Source organism: Mustela lutreola, chromosome 13 (genome assembly GCF_030435805.1).
Source record: "Mustela lutreola isolate mMusLut2 chromosome 13, mMusLut2.pri, whole genome shotgun sequence".
Classification (NCBI taxonomy): domain Eukaryota; kingdom Metazoa; phylum Chordata; class Mammalia; order Carnivora; family Mustelidae; genus Mustela; species Mustela lutreola.
In genome coordinates, this window is record NC_081302.1 from 71,311,770 (window position 1) to 71,330,790 (window position 19,021).

The window sequence follows — 19,021 nt, forward strand, 5'->3', positions numbered from 1 at the left end:
AGCCCAGACCAGATCTGTTGGGAACTAAACATGCAGAATACTATCTTTGGTTTAATGCTCCAGTGCCACAAAGGGATTAATAAATTGGAAGAGGTTTGGAAAGATCCATAGGAATAATAAAAGTAATAGGAGAGAATGATTTACGGAGCATATCAAAGGAACAGACCACATGTAGTGTAGTGAAGTGGTGGTGAATAGAAAACACCAAGCCAAAAGTATCTGAAGTGTATAAATGCCAACATGAAGAATTCCATCACATAAAGAGAAAATACTCCCTAGGAGCTAGACATCATGAAATAAATTAAAGAGAGGTAGCTTTAAGTTTTTCATCAAATATAATAGTAGTATTAATAGCTAATACTTATTTAAAGATCTGTTTGTTTACGTGAGAAAGGAGAGTGTGAGGTTGGGAGGGGCAGAGGGAGAGGAAGAGAGAGAGAGCATCTCTAGTAGACTCCCCCCACCCCTGCCGCACTGAGCATGGAGCCTGGTGTGGGGCTCTATCTCACCACCCTGAGATCATGACCTGAGCCAAAAATCAAAGAGTTGGACATATAACCGACTGAGCCACCCAGACACCCCACTAATACATTTTTATAATTGGCAAAGTAAAGCGATTATATCAATAAACTGTTATCAGTGGAATAATATTTCTCTGTAATTTCAAAAAGACCCTAAATTCTAGAAATCAGGTCTAGGCTATGGCCAATTCATGAAGAGTCTCCCTGTTTCCATTCTCTTAAATTATGAACATCTGGTGTTTTTCCATCCATATGTGTTTAGCACTTGTGTACTAGATGCTGCAGTATGACACTGAACAGAAACAGAGCCCCCGCTGTCCTGGAGCTCATGGTCTACCAGAGGACCAATGATAAACAAATAGCCGCCCAGATACACTTAAGATTAGAGCTGATGTCAGTGCTTGGTAGGAAAAGACAAAGGATGTTCCAAGAGTTGACAGCATGGACCTTCCCAGTCTGGGGAGGGTGGTAGGGAAACGACATCTCAGCAGAGGCCTGAGGAAGAGTTAGTTACCTGTGGGGACAGAGGGTGTTGAAGGAGAAGGTAGAAGGGGCAGGTGGAAGGGGCAGGAGGCAGCTCTGTGAAAGCCCAGCTACACCAGAGAGCAGGGCACACGTTTCATAACCAGATTCGTTTAACTTGAGACCTGCCCTGCTCAGAAGAAATAAAAATGAAAATGCAGGGCAGTTACCCAAGAGAACCCAGAACTTCAGATAATTCCACTAGGAACATTCTAACATGATTTAGTGTCCATAAGCTGTGACACCCCGCCTTTATGGTTCTGCGGTGCAGCCTGGCCTTGGGTCTGTGCATTTGCACTAGGGGCTGGTATGATCTGTAAGCTTGTGGAGTTGGATGTGACCACTACTGTACTCTGTGGCCATAGACACATCTGTCCTGTCTTTGTTGGAAACTGAGAGGATAAGCCCCATAGAGGGGACAGTTGTGGGAAATTCCTAGATGGCATTTGACTTTGGTGTATCATTGTGTAAAACCCTGCAAGAAATTAATTTCTTATATTCCAAGAAAGTAATGAATATATTGGAAAGAAGTCTAAAAGGAGATCCTTCATATCATGTAATCGAGGAATTATAATTTATTACAATCTAAAATTCCATGAGTGTTTCCTTGTGAATGATTTTCTGAGGAAGTGATGTGTAATCCCTATGTAGAGGGACACTCCTGGGTCACACCCTTATTGAGAATGAACGTAGGCCAACTCTGAGGTGTTTAATAGGCATTCTGTGGGAAGGGCACATCAAAAAAGTTTAATGAATTAAAAGTTTAACAGAGGCTGGGTTAAACAAAGTTAAACACACTTCCTTACTGCCCAACTGATGAAAGTACTTAATATATTTATAATAATATAAGTTGTAAAACTCTTGTAATAAATATAGTATTTGATATCTCCCAAACTTATTTTTTTGGAGAATCCTTTTTTGCCCTTGAAATACACAATCCTCAGAACCAAATATTTCCTGTATACCACTCATATAGGTGACCTAAAATTAGGAAAAAGTCATTATTATTTTTTGGTTCTAGAATCTGTTGCCACTTCATTGCCTTTGTAATAATATCTACAGTTCTGAGCTGAGCAGATAAGACCATTCACTGTCTGGACTCAGTCTAATTTTTTCTTCCATTTTTTCCCCCAAGCACATGTACTTTCTGCTCTAACCACACTGAACTGCTCTTTTCCCTGAGCACACCTTCCTTTTCCATACTGTACCTTGTATATTCCCCTCTGCTAGAAAGCCCTTGGTACCCACCTGTTACCTCCGTCTGCTCCTGGCCCTACTTTTTCTTGTCAAGAGTCTGTTTGTTCCTCAAAATTAAGTTCAAGTATCTTCTCTGGGACCTTTGTTCTTTCTTCTGTTAAAACATTTTCACCATTAGATTCTTATTTATCTGTTTCTCTAACCCTTCCCTGCCTTCTGCCTTCCCCTGGCTGAGTTTCTTGCTCCAGGAGTAACAGAGACAGCGCTCAGGTTTGTATACCATGTTACCTATCCAGCACACAAAGGAAATACTGATGCTTAGTGCATGAACTTGAATTGTGTGTGCATGCATATGCGCGATGAGGATATTCTCCACATTTTAAGGATTTTATTTATTTATTTGACAGGCAGAGATCACAAGCAGGCAGAGAGGCAGGCAGAGAGAGAGAGAGGAAGAAGCATGTTCCCTGCTGAGCAGAGAGCCTGATGCGGGGCTCGATCCCAGGACCCTGGGATCATGACCCGAACCGAAGGCAGAGGCTTTAACCCACTGAACCATCCAGGTGCCCCTATTCTCCACATTTTAAATAAAACAAGTCAAACTATAAAAAAGTCTCACGGACAAGGTGCACAACCCATCTGTCTTTGCATTGCACTTACAAAGTATTAAAATTAGTTGTTCTATGAGTCATATGGTAACGTTGTCCTTGAGCGCAGGAATCTTACCATATTCATTTTTCATTCTCAGCACTTAGCATAGATCCTGGCATTTAGTAAATGGCGAATAAATGGTGCTTGAATTAAATGGAATTGAATCTTGCTCAACTCCTGGCTGCTACCCCTGCTGATGTAAAGACTGTCACAGCAAAGTGGCAAAATGTGTGAACTCTGGGATCAAAATGCTTGGTTTCAATCCTAGCCCTTCACCAGCTGTGTGACCTGAACCATTTTATCCTTTGCTTTGTCATCTGTGAAAAGAGGATGTTCATATTGTCCACTTTTGGGGCTATTGCTTTAATCTTATCTATATTTATATCTATTTCTGCATCTATTCTATTTATAGATTATATTTAATATATTCTATTCTATTTAATAGATTATTCTAATCTATTCTATTCTATTTATTTTAATTATATAGAGTGTCTGTCCCAAGCCCTCCCAGGGAGGGAACAATTAAGTGCTGTACTATATGAGGGAAAACTTCTACCCATCTAAATTCTATTCAGTGTCACATCAGAGATAAGGATCATGTCAATAAAGGAGTTATCTGAGCAAATATGAGGATATAATTTGCATTATGTAATGATTATAATCTGCCCAACCACAATGATTATAAAGTGATCTTATTTCCCAACTTTTAAACATTGTCATATAACTTTTATGAAAAATTCTGTAAATGTCAGGGGGGAAAGTACTGTATTATAGAACATAATTTGTATTTGTACTATTTTACAAAGTGCTTTGAAATATGCATTATCTTATTTGATTCTCATAGGAGCTCTGTAAAGAAAACCAGATCTAGTTTTGCAGTCCAGCTGGGAGATGGTGGACATAAATGACAGTGGACATAGGGGTATACGAAGTATCAAATGCACATTTTAAATAATAAGCACAGGTTTTCAGAGCATGAATATTTCTGAGAACCACCATTGGGGGTAAAGATATTTTAGAAGAGGTGGAGTTTCAGATGGGCCGTGGAAGGTTAAGATTTAGGCAGATGTAGTAAAGTGGAAGGAACAGAGGTTGACATGCTTTTGGTATGTTTAGGGTGATGAGCTCACAGTCTGGCAGCAGTGGAAGCTCAGTCTGGTTCTGGAAGCTGAGTCTGGTGGTCTGCACTAGAGTGTAGAGGCCTTGAAATGCCATGCTGCCCTGCACATTCCCCTAGTTAAATTGCCCATTTCCATGCAGACACCACTGGCTAACATGCTCCATGAATTCCAAGTATGATAGCCAAGGAAAGTCTGGAGTCACCTACCCCCAGAGACCTACAGCCAGGCACTGGCTCCCCTCTCCCCCCGCCATTGAAATAAAACTTTGCTTAACTGCTTCATTCAACAAATAATAACCAACACTGTCATTATTCCAGCACTATAAAAATAGTCATTTAGCTGCTGAAATTTACCGAACATTCCTACCAGAATTTTATTGGCTATTGAGAATTGGTTTTAATAGCAGGATTTTGTTCATTTGGTTTTTAGATGTGTTATTACTGATTTACCCATTCAATCAATTTCTATTTCCTGTGCTGGAGAGAAAAACTGCCCCCAGCCCTATCCCCTGGGTTCAGGACCAGAAAGGGGGAAAAAAAAAAAAAAAAAGACTTACATGATAATCTTGGAAAGTAATCACATACTTTCCTGCTCTACGTTAGGATTTTCAATTCTGATATGGATTATTCATGGATATGGTAAAGTCTTCCCAAAAAGTAGGATACATTTTAATCTTTTGTAAGTGGGGTGGGGGGTGGGGAGAAGACTAGCATAAGGGTCATAGTGAGAGTGATTTAAATCCTTTGTTAAGATTTCATGTAACCCCAGGAGGCTAATGTAACATTTTATCTGTTGTCATGCAGAATTACTGGAATTAATATGCATACTAAGAGCCTCAGTACTGACAATTCTGGATAGATAACTTTATTTTTACCTTTCAGAGAAAGCCCAGTATTTTTTACTTGCTGTCCTTAAGTTCACACACATACTTCTGGCTTCGGTCTTTCTTCCCAAATTTCCCCTCATGTCAGAAAGAAGACAAAGTAAAATTAAATGTTTTTACCAGAAAATGTTTCTTGTTTGCTACCTTAAATCTTTAATGCTGAAGTGCTATTTATAACCCATTCCCAGAATAATCTTTTGAGAAAGATTATGCACTAGTTATTGATGAAAATTGAGATGCTTAGAGCTTTTGCTTTATTTTGTTCCAAATCTTCAGGAATAACAACTACAAAAAGGTTGTTGTTATTAACAATAAAAAAATGGCAATGAGAAATAAATTATCATCTAAGAATAAGCTGAACCCCTTAGGAGTCTCAGTACTTTTTCTCATATGCAGAATAACACATAGCATCTTACTGGGCAACCCCCCACAGCACAGTGCATTGTTTCCCAAAGCTCACAGCCCCTTCCTCACAGTGGCCACTTGTCCTGAACCTGTATCCTTGGTCTTTCAGCAACATTTGGTGTTGTTTCCTGGAGGGCGCATGACCTCCCTGGTTGCCTGGCTTCCATCACAGAACAGTACCTTGGGACTTCCTCTACAACTCTGACACTTTATGGGTTCATTGACTCCTCCCGGTATTGCCTAAGTGCAGGCACTGACTCCAGTCTCTACATCAGGGAAGCATCTCACCTACTTCCAAAGCTTTATCCTCCATAAAGACCAAATCTAATCTAACCCTGCACCCACCTGCCTTTTGAATTAGAATCTCCCATTCTTGATTCTATGTGATATTGCCTGAAGCAATAAGTCTTGCTAGCACCTTGCTAGCAACTTGCTCCCTTTCCATCTCCTCCTCAACCCCCACTTCTGGAACATGGAAGTCTCCTCTGTGTCATAAACTCTATTAGGACAGCCCTTTTGGTTGTCGTCATTTTTCCTTAAACTTAGATATCCTCAGCACTTAAAGCCTGGCATGTAACTGACATTTGGTAGATGTTGAATGAATGAATGAATGAATGAGTGAGTGAATATCACCCCATCTGTACCGATTTCAAACCAGCCTAACTCTCCTGTATATCCTGGTAGTCACCTGTGCTTAAAGCTTGGGTGACCATATTATTTATCACCTGCATTGGGTGAAATGAAGCACTATTAATTTTTAGTGTGGAAGGAGCACTATTATTATCCTGGGAGAATAGTCTTAAATTTGGAAAGTCTTGGGAAAACCTGGTTGACTGCTTAGTCAAACCATCAGCTTTTTTTTTTTTTTTTTTTTTTTAACTACTTCCTCCTCCTATGTCCCCCTACAGGTCTGCTGCCAAGACACATATCTTGTCTGCTTTTGAGCTTTCCCCTAGCTTGGTCTCCCCTTTGCACCCTCATTCTCTCACTAGCCTGTTTCAAGCCTTACCACATCCAGCCCAGCTACTACTAATAGCCTCTTGACTGGCCTTGTTGATCCCAAAATAGCCTCTGCAGTGTCTGTCTTTGCCCGTTCTATTCCCAGGCTGCCAGATTAATCTTCCTAAGGATCAGCTACAATAATATGATATCCCTTCCCAGAAGAGTTCCATGAGCTCTCTGTTAGCTCTGAAGTAAATGCAGACTTTTGGTTTTCAAGTTCTCAACCTTGAACTAACTACATTCATAGGCATACATGTTGGAGACCTGAGCCATGTAAAACAGTGTTGGCATCCTCCGGGAGCTTATTAGAACTAAAGACTTTTGGACCCTACCATTAGACCTGTAGAATCAGAATCTACATTTTGGCAAGATTCCTGAGCGATCTGTATACACGTTAAAGTTTGAGAAACACTGCTCTAACTTTAAACTAACTGGGAGGAATCACACTCCCCAAATTTCACTTCCATGCTTTGTTCACACTGGTCTCTTCTTATAGAGTATCTGCTCACACTTTCTCTCCTCATTGGAATTGTATTAATCTTCCAAATGTAGATATCTGCCACTAGATACCTTACAAAACCTTTACTGAAACAACTATTATCTTTGCATTCTGTGAACATACCATAGTGTTTCACTTCTACTCTAGCTACTGTCTCACTTGCCTTATGTTACAGTTACTAAGTTTCCATACATCTACATTCCCACTATATGATAAGCCCAATGTAAGCAGGAACTATCTTTTTTTTTTCTTGTGGTAAAAGATATATATCATAAAATTTACAATTTTAACCATTTTTAAGCATAAATTTCTATGGCATTTAAATGCATTCATTGCACAACCATCGCTCTCCACCTCCAGAATTTTTTTTACTGTTTCAGTCTGAAACTTACACCCATTCATCAACTTCTCATTCTTCTCTCCCTACAAACCATGGCAACCTCCGTTCTACTTTCCATCTCCAAATTTGACTACTCTACATACTGCATATATATAGAATCATACAGTATTTGTCCTTTTGTGCCTGGCTTATTTCATTTAGCATGATGTCTTCCGAGTTTATCTGTGTCACAGCATGTACCAGAATTTTCTTCCTTTTTAAAGCTATATAATATTCCATTGTACATATATACTGCTATTACTTTATCCACTCATCCATCAATAGGCATTGAGTTGCTTCAACTTTTTGACTATTGTGAATAATACTGTTATGAACATAGATGGACAAATATCTGTCCAAGTCCCTGCTTTCAGTTGGGTGTATTCCCAGAAGTGAAAATTGCTGGGTCTTATGGTAATTCTACTCTTAATTTTTTGAGGAACCTCCATACTATTTTCCATAACAGCTGTGCTATTTTGTATTCCTATCAGCAGTGCACAAGTATTCCAGTTTTCTACATCTTCACGAACACTTGTTTTTTTCTGCATTGGGTGAGTTTTGTTTTATTTTGTTTTGTACTAGCCATTTGAATGGGATGGTTATGAAATGGTATGTCATTGTGGTTTTGATTTGCATTTCCCTAATGATTAGTGATCTTGACCATCTTTCCATGTGCTTATTGGCCATTTGGTTTCTTCTCTGGAGAAATGTCTGTTCAAGTCTTTTGCCCATTTTCAATCAGGTTGTTTGTTTTTTGTTGTTGTTGAGTTGTAGGTTGCTATGTATATTCTGGGTATTAACTCCTTATCAGATATGTGATTTGCACATATTTTCCCCACTATGTATGTTGCTTCTTCACTCTGTTGTTAGTGTCCTTTGATTTAGGAACTGTTTCTATATCCCTATTATAGTGTCTTCAAGTGGTGTCTGGTCAATATTTGTATTTTCAGTTTAATTGAGTTCTTAAATGATGCTTAATTAATGATTTATCACCTTAAATTTATGATAAAATCTAACTAAATATAAATTAACTTTGCTATAAAGTTATTCAGGACAAATCCAATGGGATTTAGGAACTTCAAATATAATTGTGAATGTTTTCAGGATTGAACTATGCTAAGATATACAAAGAAGGCTTCAAAACACTATACTGAAAATTACCCATCACTGTCCCTAGCTTTAGAATTTTGACAACTTCCACAGGGAGGTTTTGAAAATTAATTGCTCTTGTATGACAAGAAGAGATGAGAAATTATTTGTGGGACAATCAGATGAAAGTTTAAATTCTTATGTTTGGCTAGGGGCTGTCCCATGATCAAAGACAGATGGGAAATAGAAAGTAACTCTGAAAGAATGAATTTTCAGGGAAGTAAAGATGTTTATAAAAATTCTGAATGTTCCCTGAAGTATAACTCCTGTTGGTCTTGCTGGAATCAGATGCATCATTAATATGACAGTAGTGAATTTAAAAAGCTAGTGGATATTTGTAGGATGGTAAAATGAAAGAGATAATCAGTTCTTCATTATTTCTGAACTGCATTACCTGGCTAATTTATAAGCCAAGAAAGCTACTAATAATAGCTCTATTAACAATTCTGATTATCTTCCTCACATTCTGGTCTTTCTGCTCTGTGATTAATTTTTAGTTGAAAAACTTTCTACCACAAATTATCTTTAGGTTATAGAGTCACATTAGTTGTGTAGTGCAGTGATCATGTGCACTCTGTAGACAGCTTAATGGAAATTCTGATTGTTCTGGTTAGTTCACATTTGAAATGGTTACATAAAACTTCTTTGAGTAATTAACACAGTCTCCCAACAAAGAGTTAGCTGATTTTTTATAATAAAAGGTCAAGCAAGAGAAAGTCATTTAGAAGGCAGAAGAGATTGCCTTCCTGGGATCATTTTTATTCTGAATTACAAAACAACTTCAAAGGCATGAGTCAAGCGCTTAGTAATTCTGGTGCAAAACATTACTGCTGAACAACTATAGTTCAATGACAAGATCTCTACTGGATTATCATAAATGAGAGCTAATAATGGCCCATTCATGCACATATGTAATGTATTTAAAGGGTATGTGTGGGTAGTTAACCAGGGTCATACCTAGCTTTCATTACAACTCTCTATTTTCTCTGTTTACTCAACCCCTGACTTTGTGATGAATGATCCATTTGGAACAAACTTTTTGTGTCCTCTCAGATATGTAAAGGTTACACATTTCCCCCAACTGCTTAATTTAATGCTTTAAACATTTCCCCCCAACTATTCTTGACTCATTCACTTACCTGTGCTCTGAAGTGATTTGTCTGATTGTTTACATTAAAAGAGGTTAACAGGAATAGAGAGTCAAGGCCAGGAATATATGGACCTTTATGACTTTGATTAGTTCTAACTTAAGTCTAAAGTGTGGCAGGTGTTTCTGAGACAAGATTTATTGTTTTAAGGCTCTTTGAGCCTTAGTTGGAATTTCAACAAATCCATTTTGTGACCACTTTTCCTAGTTTCAGTTCTGGAAAATAACAATAGGTATTATACAAACAACTTAAGTTTTAAGTTCATGTGTTGAGTATCAAACAAGTACCTGAAATCATATAGTTTTAGAAAAGAGGGGGCACCTGGGTGGCTCAGTGTGTTAAAGCCTCGGGCTTCCACTCGGGTCTTGATCCCCGGGTCCTGGGATCGAGCCCAGCATGGGGCTCTCTGCTCGGCAGGAAGCTTGCTTCCTTCTCTCTCTCTCTCTGCCTGCTTGTGATCTCTGTCTGTCAAAAAATAAATAAAATCTTTAAAAAAAAAAAAAAGAAAGAAAGAAAAGAAAAGTGATCTCAGAGAGTACCTGTTCTGTTTCTCTCACTTTACAATTGAAGTAAATGAAACCCAGTGATGTTAAGGGACTGACCTAATATTATATAGCTCACTAAGGACAGCACTAGGATGACACTCAGGGACTGGGAGGCATCATAGCTCAGTGTCCTCACTATTATGTATCATCTTCCTTCAGTTAATCCTTCTGATAAGCACTCTATTAATCAATTCTCACCTTTTTAATTAGAGTAAACCATGTGTACTGATGTAATCAACAAGTTGTTCCTTTATTAAACACTGACATTTTTCTTGTCCTAACCTTCCTACTGAAAGAAGAATGCTAAAATAGCAAGTATTTTTGACAAGGTAACAAAATGCTATCCAATGTGAAATCCTAATATGATTGATATCCAGGAGGGTTGATATCTACATACAAACACTGAGAGAGCATAGGCTTTCTTAACAGTTTTTCAGAAAGGATATAATATTAACAGATATTTAAGCAAAGCAGATGTGGAAAGAAAAAAAGAGCTGAACTTTTCTGTACCATATGCTTTCAGGTGCTAGTGAAGATGAAAATAAATAAGACAGACTTACAGAATACCACACTAAGGTAGCAGTGTTAACAATGAAGAAGGAAAGAACTGAGAGTTAGTGAAGTCCTTCCTCCTATTAGGAGTTATGTTAACATGTTTTATACCACTTTATTTAAAGATGGCACCATTGATCCTAAACTTTGAGACAGATTTTAGATGAAACTAATTATTAGCACTTTAGTTAAAATGTACAGAATTGGGTGCCTAAGTGGCTCAGTTGGTTAAGCATCTGCCTTCAGCTCAAATCATGATCCCAGGGTCCTAGGACTGAGTCCCACATCGGGCTCACTACTTGGTGGGGAGTCTACTTCTGCCTCTACTTACATTATAACTAAACATTAAAAGAAGTCCTAGGACATTTAAAAAAAAAATGGTACTAAGAGGTGGTCTCTGTATGTTAATTTCCTGTTGCTGAGACTAGTGTGTCAAACTATTCCCTACTGCCCAAATCCAGCTGAACATGCAAAGGGTATGGCAAGATTAAAATTCAGCCTAAGTATTAGGAAATCTTACTGTATTTAACTAACTTATCAATTAATTAAATTAGCAAATTTTTTAATTTCTTGGTATCTTTCTGAAGCTAATTGTGCTATGCAATCAGTGTCTCCTATTCCCCAAACTCAGCTAAGAATGAAAGATGGAGCCAAGATTCAGCACAATTGGCTCATAAATACAAAACTAATTTCCTCTTCTAGAAGTATCAAAAGTGATAAATATAATTATAACCAATTACTGTACAAGAACTCATAGTGATAGGTAGTTATAGGTGCCTGTTCTAAATGCTTTATAAATATGGACTTATTTAGTATTCACAACAGTCCAGTGAAGTAAAGTACTTGTTTTCCCCATTTTACAGGTGAGATGCAAAGAAGTTGTAATTTGTTCTAGACAGTGACAGAGCTAGTCTAGAAAAGATAAAGGCCATGAGTAGTCTGCTTATTTACATTATCCTGCAGCTTACATTCATTTGTAGTAATCTCAACTATCATGATCATTTATGGTTTGAGTACAAAATCAGAAATATCTGGAGAATTTAAAAGATTATGAATCTATTGATATTTCTTGAGTTACTTGACAAATATTTACTGAGGACCTGCTGTGTACTAAAATCAAGGATTCTCTATTCATTAATGATATGTAGCTCCCAAAACAAGGGAGATTTTTTTCTTCCAACTGCCTTCAGAACAAAATTTACCTAAAATATATACAGTGTATGTCTATGGGTATGAGCATAGACACACATTCTTTAAACAAAGAGAAAGGGACCTTTCAGATACTTCTTCGTTTACGAGCCTAAAACAAGTGGTAGTTCATTGGAAGACATTTATATTCCCAGGCTATGTTCAGTTTGTCTTGAACTACTAGATCTGTTTCCCAACTTTGTTCAAGACAGCTAAAAATCAGTATTCATTAGAAAAGGCTCGTGAGGTACCTGGGTGGCTCAGTTGGTTATGGGTCAGACTTTTGATTTCAGTTCAGGTCACGATCTCAGGGTTGCAGGATGGAGGCCCATGTTGGGCTCTACATTCAGCACTGAGTCGGCTTCTCCCTCTCCCTCTGCTCCTCCCCCAGCTCATGTCTCTCTCTCAAACAAACAAACAAACAAACAAATAAAATCTGAAGGAACGAAGGGAGGGAGAGAAGGAGGGAGGGGAAAGTTTCTTGACTTACATGCAAGTTTTGGGGTTTTTTTGGGAGGGGGCATTTATATATATTTTTTGGTAGCCACTGCAAGGTGCACTGAAATGGAATAAAGTTGACAATTTTCAAGACATTTGAAGGAAGAAAATCTCAGTAAGAGAAATAACCATTTTCATGGAAAAGACCAAATTTAGTTTGTCTGTGAAGATGGAGAAGTAGGTAGGCTTTCAGCTGTGTCAGCACACAAAACAAACACCTACAAAGGCCACTGCTAAATGTCTCAATGCTTTGAAAGCTGAGAACCGCAAGTGGGAGAAAGTACTTCCGAACTGGTGTCTGAGATGCCCAATGAGACTAAATAGAAATAAAGATATTATCTCACTTGAAAGGTTGTCAGATAAATACAGAACGACACAATTACAAATATTGCATGGAACACACTTCGACTAAAAAATGATTTGTTGTTTATCTGAAATTCAAATTTAACTGGGAAGCCTGCATTCTTATTTGCCGACTCTGGCAGCCTTCCTAACTTCCCAAGCCTTACTCTGGCTCCTGGCTCTTGGTGGCTTTCACTGTCTTGGTCAGAGATTCCAGGAGGGGATGTTTGTGGTGATGGGAAAGGTTAAAATGGGATGGTGTCTCTAACAGGGAAGGCCTCCCAGAAGGCCCTGAAGTCGGAAGCTGGAAACTCCCGCCTATAGAAGTCCTTGGAAGGCACATGAAGTGTTAGGCTGCCTCCTCATAATGCCACTCTCAACCCTGGGATTAGTTGGCCTGCCTTCATGTCCACAGCCACCCCCTTCTTTCTGTTCAGGATGGCTCTCAGTCTCAATTTTTTTCTATTCTGCACTCTTGTGGGAGACTGTTCATGACACAGCGTCCAGGGTCTTTGTACCTACACTGCTATCTCCGGCATCAAGCACAGAGCCCAGGACATAGTAGAGGGTCAGCAAATGTTAACTAAAGTGGAGGTTCTCAAACCTTTTTATTGTTGTTGATGTTCTCTTGCTAATAATGGTAAGGAGGAAATGCACATAAAATCATTCCCTTCTAAGTCCTCATTATTTCTCTCTATTTTTAAAAGTTAGTAAGGAAAGATGGAATTGCGCACAATACCATTGTATCATGTGCCCGACATGGTGTCTGGAGTATAGGATGTAAACTATTTTTGAGTGCGTGAGTGAGTGAGTGAGTGAATGAATGCAAATTATGATATTTGGGTACAAAGAGGGCTGGCATAAGTTTGATCTGCATTTTGTAGAAATAACCTTCCACTGAAATAACCTTCCACTGAAGGGGCTTTTCTGTATATTATATGCTGGGCCAGAATGGGAGAAGGGGATGGTTAGATGTTACTCGGCTTGGGACATATCTAGAAGATTTGGTGGAGGGGTGCCTTGAGGAAGTGGGGAGAGGGATTACTCATAGGGTTCACTCCCCTAAGATAAGAAGTGTTTGAAGTAGGAGGAGAGACTGGGGACATAGGCAGTACCAAACAATAGTGATAGAAGGAGGAAGGGGAAGGAAATCGCAAACCCTGTTATCAGAAAGGGGAGGAGAGTTCCTACAGCTACTGGGTCCTCTGGGCCCTTTTGCCCAGTGGCCATATATCTGCAAGTGACAGATCTAAATCAATATGCATTAGTTAGGGCCAACCCACGGTCAGAGAGATTACTAAATTCTTACTTTTGCATAAAACATCAAACCCTCTTAAATGTAATTCAAATTGAAATACTTATCACATTCCAATGGAATCTTTGATTCGGGCAAGATAAAAACACTGTGAGTCACAACTGAGTTTTCCCCTGAATCTTCTCTAACTAGTTTACATTATACAAAAGGTAAAGGCATATCAGATAGGTAGGTCATTGCCATTTTATCTAGGGATATTTTCCCACCAAGATAAAAGCAGACATAGAACAGGTTGAAGTGAATTTAACAATACCACACTCAAGATTGGAGCAAATGGATATTAAACCATAAAGAATGACTTTTAATACTTGAAGAAGTTTTATTGTTGTTTTTACTAGTTTAAAAAAAAAAGTTGTTGTCCTTCCTTTTTTTTTTTAACAGCTGTTCACCTTTGGGAAATGACAGTTTCCATCTTTTCTTCTCTGTTGCCGTTAACCAGAACACAGCTAGCTCTCTTGGACTGAATTTAATTGAAGCCAGCTTAGATGTGGCATTGATTAACTGTTTCAGGCAGAGAACTGTCTTCAGGTTTCAAAACTCTGCTTAAAGTTGTTGCCCACATATATGCCTTATGAGAAATAAATTAAAAGAAGATTCAGAAACAGCTGGAAACATTCTTTTTCATGTCTAACATACATTTTATAAAATAAAAATGGTAAAAGAGTTAAGTCATTTGCACTATGATATATCACATCGCTGACTTGATGAAAATTCTGCTTCCCTTTTTCTTGATATAATATCTGCATAGTGACAGAAGGGTGATGAGTGTTCATGCTGTTAATGCTGTCATTAATCATTTTGCTATATACTTATTTTAATGTATTTTTAAGGCAAACTTGGACTACTGGATACTTACACAGTACTCTTTTATAGGGCATGGATAACTTCTGTCATAACCTCTAAAAATCCTTCATAAAAAATAAACTTTTAGCTCAAATCCAAAAGGTTAGCTTTCATAATAGTTCATCTTTGAACCCCCAGCAATAGGCTCCTTTCACTAAATGTTGATATAATATCCGGCCTATCAAGAGAAATCAGTGTATAATGCTTATGAAAGGCATAGAACTGTGCAAATGTGCTGTTTTATAAGGCATTAATCCAGAGATCCAATAATCTGTACAGTGAACTTTATCTTGACAGGTAAATCAACCCACTGCTAAGTAAAACAGCCAGACAATACTATCCTTGTTGTGAACTGCAGGTGTTTCAGAAGCTGGGTGAACGTGGGAGAAACCTCACAGCCTCAGATGGCGGGAGTGAATGGTGGTGAAGGAAGCAAAGCTTGGTGAGTTGGTTAGGCAGGTGCTTGGGACACTGAAAGGAGTAAATAGAAATAAAAAATCAAAAGCAGGTGTCTGCTTAGGTTTTATGGCTTTACTAGAAATAATGAGAGAGCTAACATCAGGAACACAGACTAAAATAGTTCTAAGAAACCTTGGTTTGAAAGAATGAATTAATGCTTTGGAAATAGCTCTGTTCTCAAGATTAATTGTGTCCAGATTAATTACAGGGAAATCCTGTTAAATCTAAGAACAAACATATTTATCAGCCTCAGAAGTATTTATTAAATCCCTCTAGTGTCAGTGACAGAGTTCTGTCCCCTGTCCTGCCTTTTTTAAGGAAACCATATAATCTCAGGAAACATTATTTGCCAGAATTTTTAACAGTTGTAGCCAAGTGATATATATGTGCATTTAACTCACTTACAGAGCCAAGTTTAAGCTATTCTGTACCTATGATACTGCACATAGGGAGAAAAAACTTCCAACTAATAGTATTAAGAAAACATTTGCTTAAAATAAAAGAACCAATGGGTGAAGACTGTGTCACACCAATAATATCTTGATGAAAGCTTCTTTAAAAACATGAAATTGGAAAAATAAAACCATTAAAGAGAAATTAGGAAAATAACAAAGAATTTGTGAGCGGGAATAGTTAATGTCTCAAATGAAAATGATTATGTTTTATAGTTGTATCAAGAAAAGTTTACCAAATGGAGAGTAGACAAAGCAACATGCTTTCCTGGTCAGACACCTGACTTGCTACAAATTTATAGTTCATGAATGAGTGTTCCAGAGAGCTTGATGGATTCTGTAAGGTACTGAAAGCCGAGGGATTGCATTTTATGTTTGGTTTGCCCATGATTCATCTACAAAGCCCATTTGATGAAATACACAGCATTTCTTCTGCTACAAAGTCTTTTGGTTTTTACCACCTACAGGTCCAGTGGGAAGAATCTCTAGCCTTGCCACCTTGCTGTCACCTCCCCATTAGGGCTCTCTCCTCCAGCCTCGACTGCTCTCATGTGGGATACCGAGTCCTTCTAATGCAGTTTAACCTATAACAGGGAAATGGAATGATGGGACATCAGCTGTGCATTGCCGATGTGCATCAGAATTACAGTGTGATATTGCTTCATTCCCTTTGTCCAAATTAAAGGTGCTGAACGATACCTTTCCCAATTCCGGTTACTCTGTCTCTAGATTTCCCATCTTGAATTCTTTGAGGGTATGGATTTTTTGTTTGGTCCAGCCCCTCCTTTTCCTTCACTCCCCATTTTTTTGTCTCTTCAAGGGGATAAGGGTCCTTTCCTCCTTGAGGCTCAGATGAGCCTAAATCAGTTGTTTTTGTGATTACCTCCTGCTATCATGAAAGGTGACCAACTGCCTCTTACTCTGGAGTTTTTGCCTCCAGGCTAAATTCTAGGGTGTTTTTTTCTTGCCACACTACCTTGGTATGCAGTATTGGAGCCCTTCTCTGTTCCTTCTGGTTTTATTTAGCTGCTACCTTTCTACTCTTATCCACATCCTACAGTTTTTCTATTTTTTATTTTTCTTCTTCTTAACTGTTATTCTGTTCTCCTTTTAAACCACACACACTTTACCCACAAGAAAGCTATATTTTCCCCTAGATGAGATATTACTGATTTTTTTGTTTTACAGTACTGTATTCCTAGTCAGGGAGTCCCCAAAAACGTATGTGTTAAATTAACAGTATCCTCTTACATATTAAAGCTAGCCCACTTCATTTCTATTGTATATTTAAAATAGTTATAACTTTCTTAACTATCTACATTTATACATATTTTAATACAGAAAACCTTGGCTTCCAACCCTGGTTTGGGTGAAGGGAGGGAGTTAATTTATGACCAGATTAACTTTCTCCATTATAAAAATGTAGAATTTGGAGGGGAAAAAAACCCTAAATTCTATTTTAAATTAATCTGCGTGATTAAGTATTTGAAAATAGTTAATAATTTTAACCCATAATTTATTACTATTATTTCCTGTCATTCTTGGTTATTTTATCAGTTGTAACTTAGGACATACGTTTGTATGCATATCTACTCATGTCTGTCTCATGGCTTGATGCAAAATATTTTCACGTTTAAGTGGGTAACAAACACTTGGACACACTCATCTTCCCTAGCCCACTCTTCAGGCCCAATTTCCAGGTTTTTTTTATTCAATAAATACATAGTGAGTACTCATCATGTATTGGGCACCATATTCCAGACTGGGGATAGAGATATTAAAACCTTACTCCCTGTCTTCAAGGGGGTCATGATCCAATGGGGGAGTGAAGCAGTTACTCTCTGTAGTTTAGGGAGATCTATTGAGAGGAAGAGCCAGTGTATTCCTGGCAGGAGGAACACGTACAAAGGTACTGAGGCAGAAGAAGGTGCGATGCATTCAAGGAACTGCCAGTTTCTCTGTTTTCTTTGGGAAGCATCAGGCAAGTGTTGATGCCAAGAGCAAGAGGGAAAAGCATGCATGGCAGATGGCAGGTACCTTTAATATGTAAGAAAAGCTCAAAGTGACAGTAAATAGAATAGAGGTCACCAGGGACTGTGGGCAGGAGGGAGAAGAAATTCTTTATATAAATACAGCTTTTTTGTTGAGGATGAAGAATGTTAGATACAGATGATTGTGACGTTTATACAACATTGTGAATGTGATTAATGTCACCAAATCGTATACAATAGATGGTTGAATGATAAATATTATGTGTATATTGCCACAGTAAAAACAATTATTTTGAGTGTGTATGGCTTTGCAGAGAATGGGGGGGGGGGCGTTGAGACAGCCACAGTGGAGAATAAGAATGACAGTCAGAGACATGGCATGAACATGCTAGCAGCTCTCAGTCCATCAGCATTGTGTCACCTGTCCATGTGGTTCTGTGATTTCAGCCACCGTGTGGTGACCTGGAAAGAAGAATGGATATAGAGCTTTTGTCAGACAGGCGTGAGAGAGCTAGAAACTAAAACAGCCGTGTGTGTGTGTGTGTGTGTGAATGTGTGAGTGTGTGTGTGTGTAATGAGAAAATGGTTGAGAGGCTGGCTCATGAACTTTAAGCTAAGGGTTGGAAGGGCGTGAGGCCAGAGAGGCCAGAGAGGAAAAGCAAAAGATCATGAGACAAGATGAGGAATGCTGGAAAGATCCGAGATCATCATAGAAGCTGAGATGAAGGTTCAGATTTTGGAAGCACAGCACTGTGGGGCGGTGACTTAGCCCAGGGCGTGTCCATGGGGGTGGGTGGATTAAGGGACGCTGGAGACAAAGACCTCCGCAGCTGTGAGTTGAAGGAACTAAACTCTGCAGAAGACATGGGACAAGATCCCGTGGTCACATGAGCTTTCTTAGCAAATGACGTATTGTTGATTCATTTGTCACATGCATCCATTAAGTGTCCACTTTGTACCAGACACTGCCTTAGCTGCTGGGAATGAGAGTCCAGGAAGAAAGACAATTCCTTGCTCTTGTCGAATTTACAGTCTAGTGAAGGGGCAAGCTGAGCAATAGCCAAAATAAACAGACTTAAAATAATCACGTGGGCATGCACTGTGGTCAGAGTTAGTGAGGCTTAATCATGTAAGAGGGACACACTGAGGTGGTCAGGAAGGGCCTCGAAGAGGAGAGAGTTATGCGGAGACCTATGAGTTAAGAAAATCAAGTTCAGTCATCCATTTTATTTATTTTCTTTGAGAATGCCATGTGCCAAGCACCGTTCCAGGCACAAGGAATGCAAAGATACATGAAACAGAGGCCCTGGTCACACAAATAGAATAGAGATACCATCGTATCAGTGAAATCCAGAAAGA

The 19,021-nt window shown here is 38.6% G+C and overlaps 1 protein-coding gene across 3 annotated transcripts in view; it reads left to right on the forward strand.

Moving 5' to 3' along the window:
- The window catches only part of STARD13 (StAR related lipid transfer domain containing 13), a 522,962-nt gene that overhangs the window by 263,065 nt on the left and 240,876 nt on the right, over positions 1–19,021 (forward strand). The window contains exon 5 of one of the 3 annotated variants that reach the window (XM_059144444.1): positions 7,672–7,731. The exons of 1 other annotated variant lie outside the window; for it this stretch is intronic. In XM_059144444.1, the coding sequence (XP_059000427.1) occupies positions 7,672–7,731 (60 nt within the window). Of the gene's footprint in view, positions 1–7,671; positions 7,732–15,181; positions 15,203–19,021 lie in introns of those variants that run through there. One more of the 3 variants, XM_059144448.1, reaches the window with a different exon arrangement.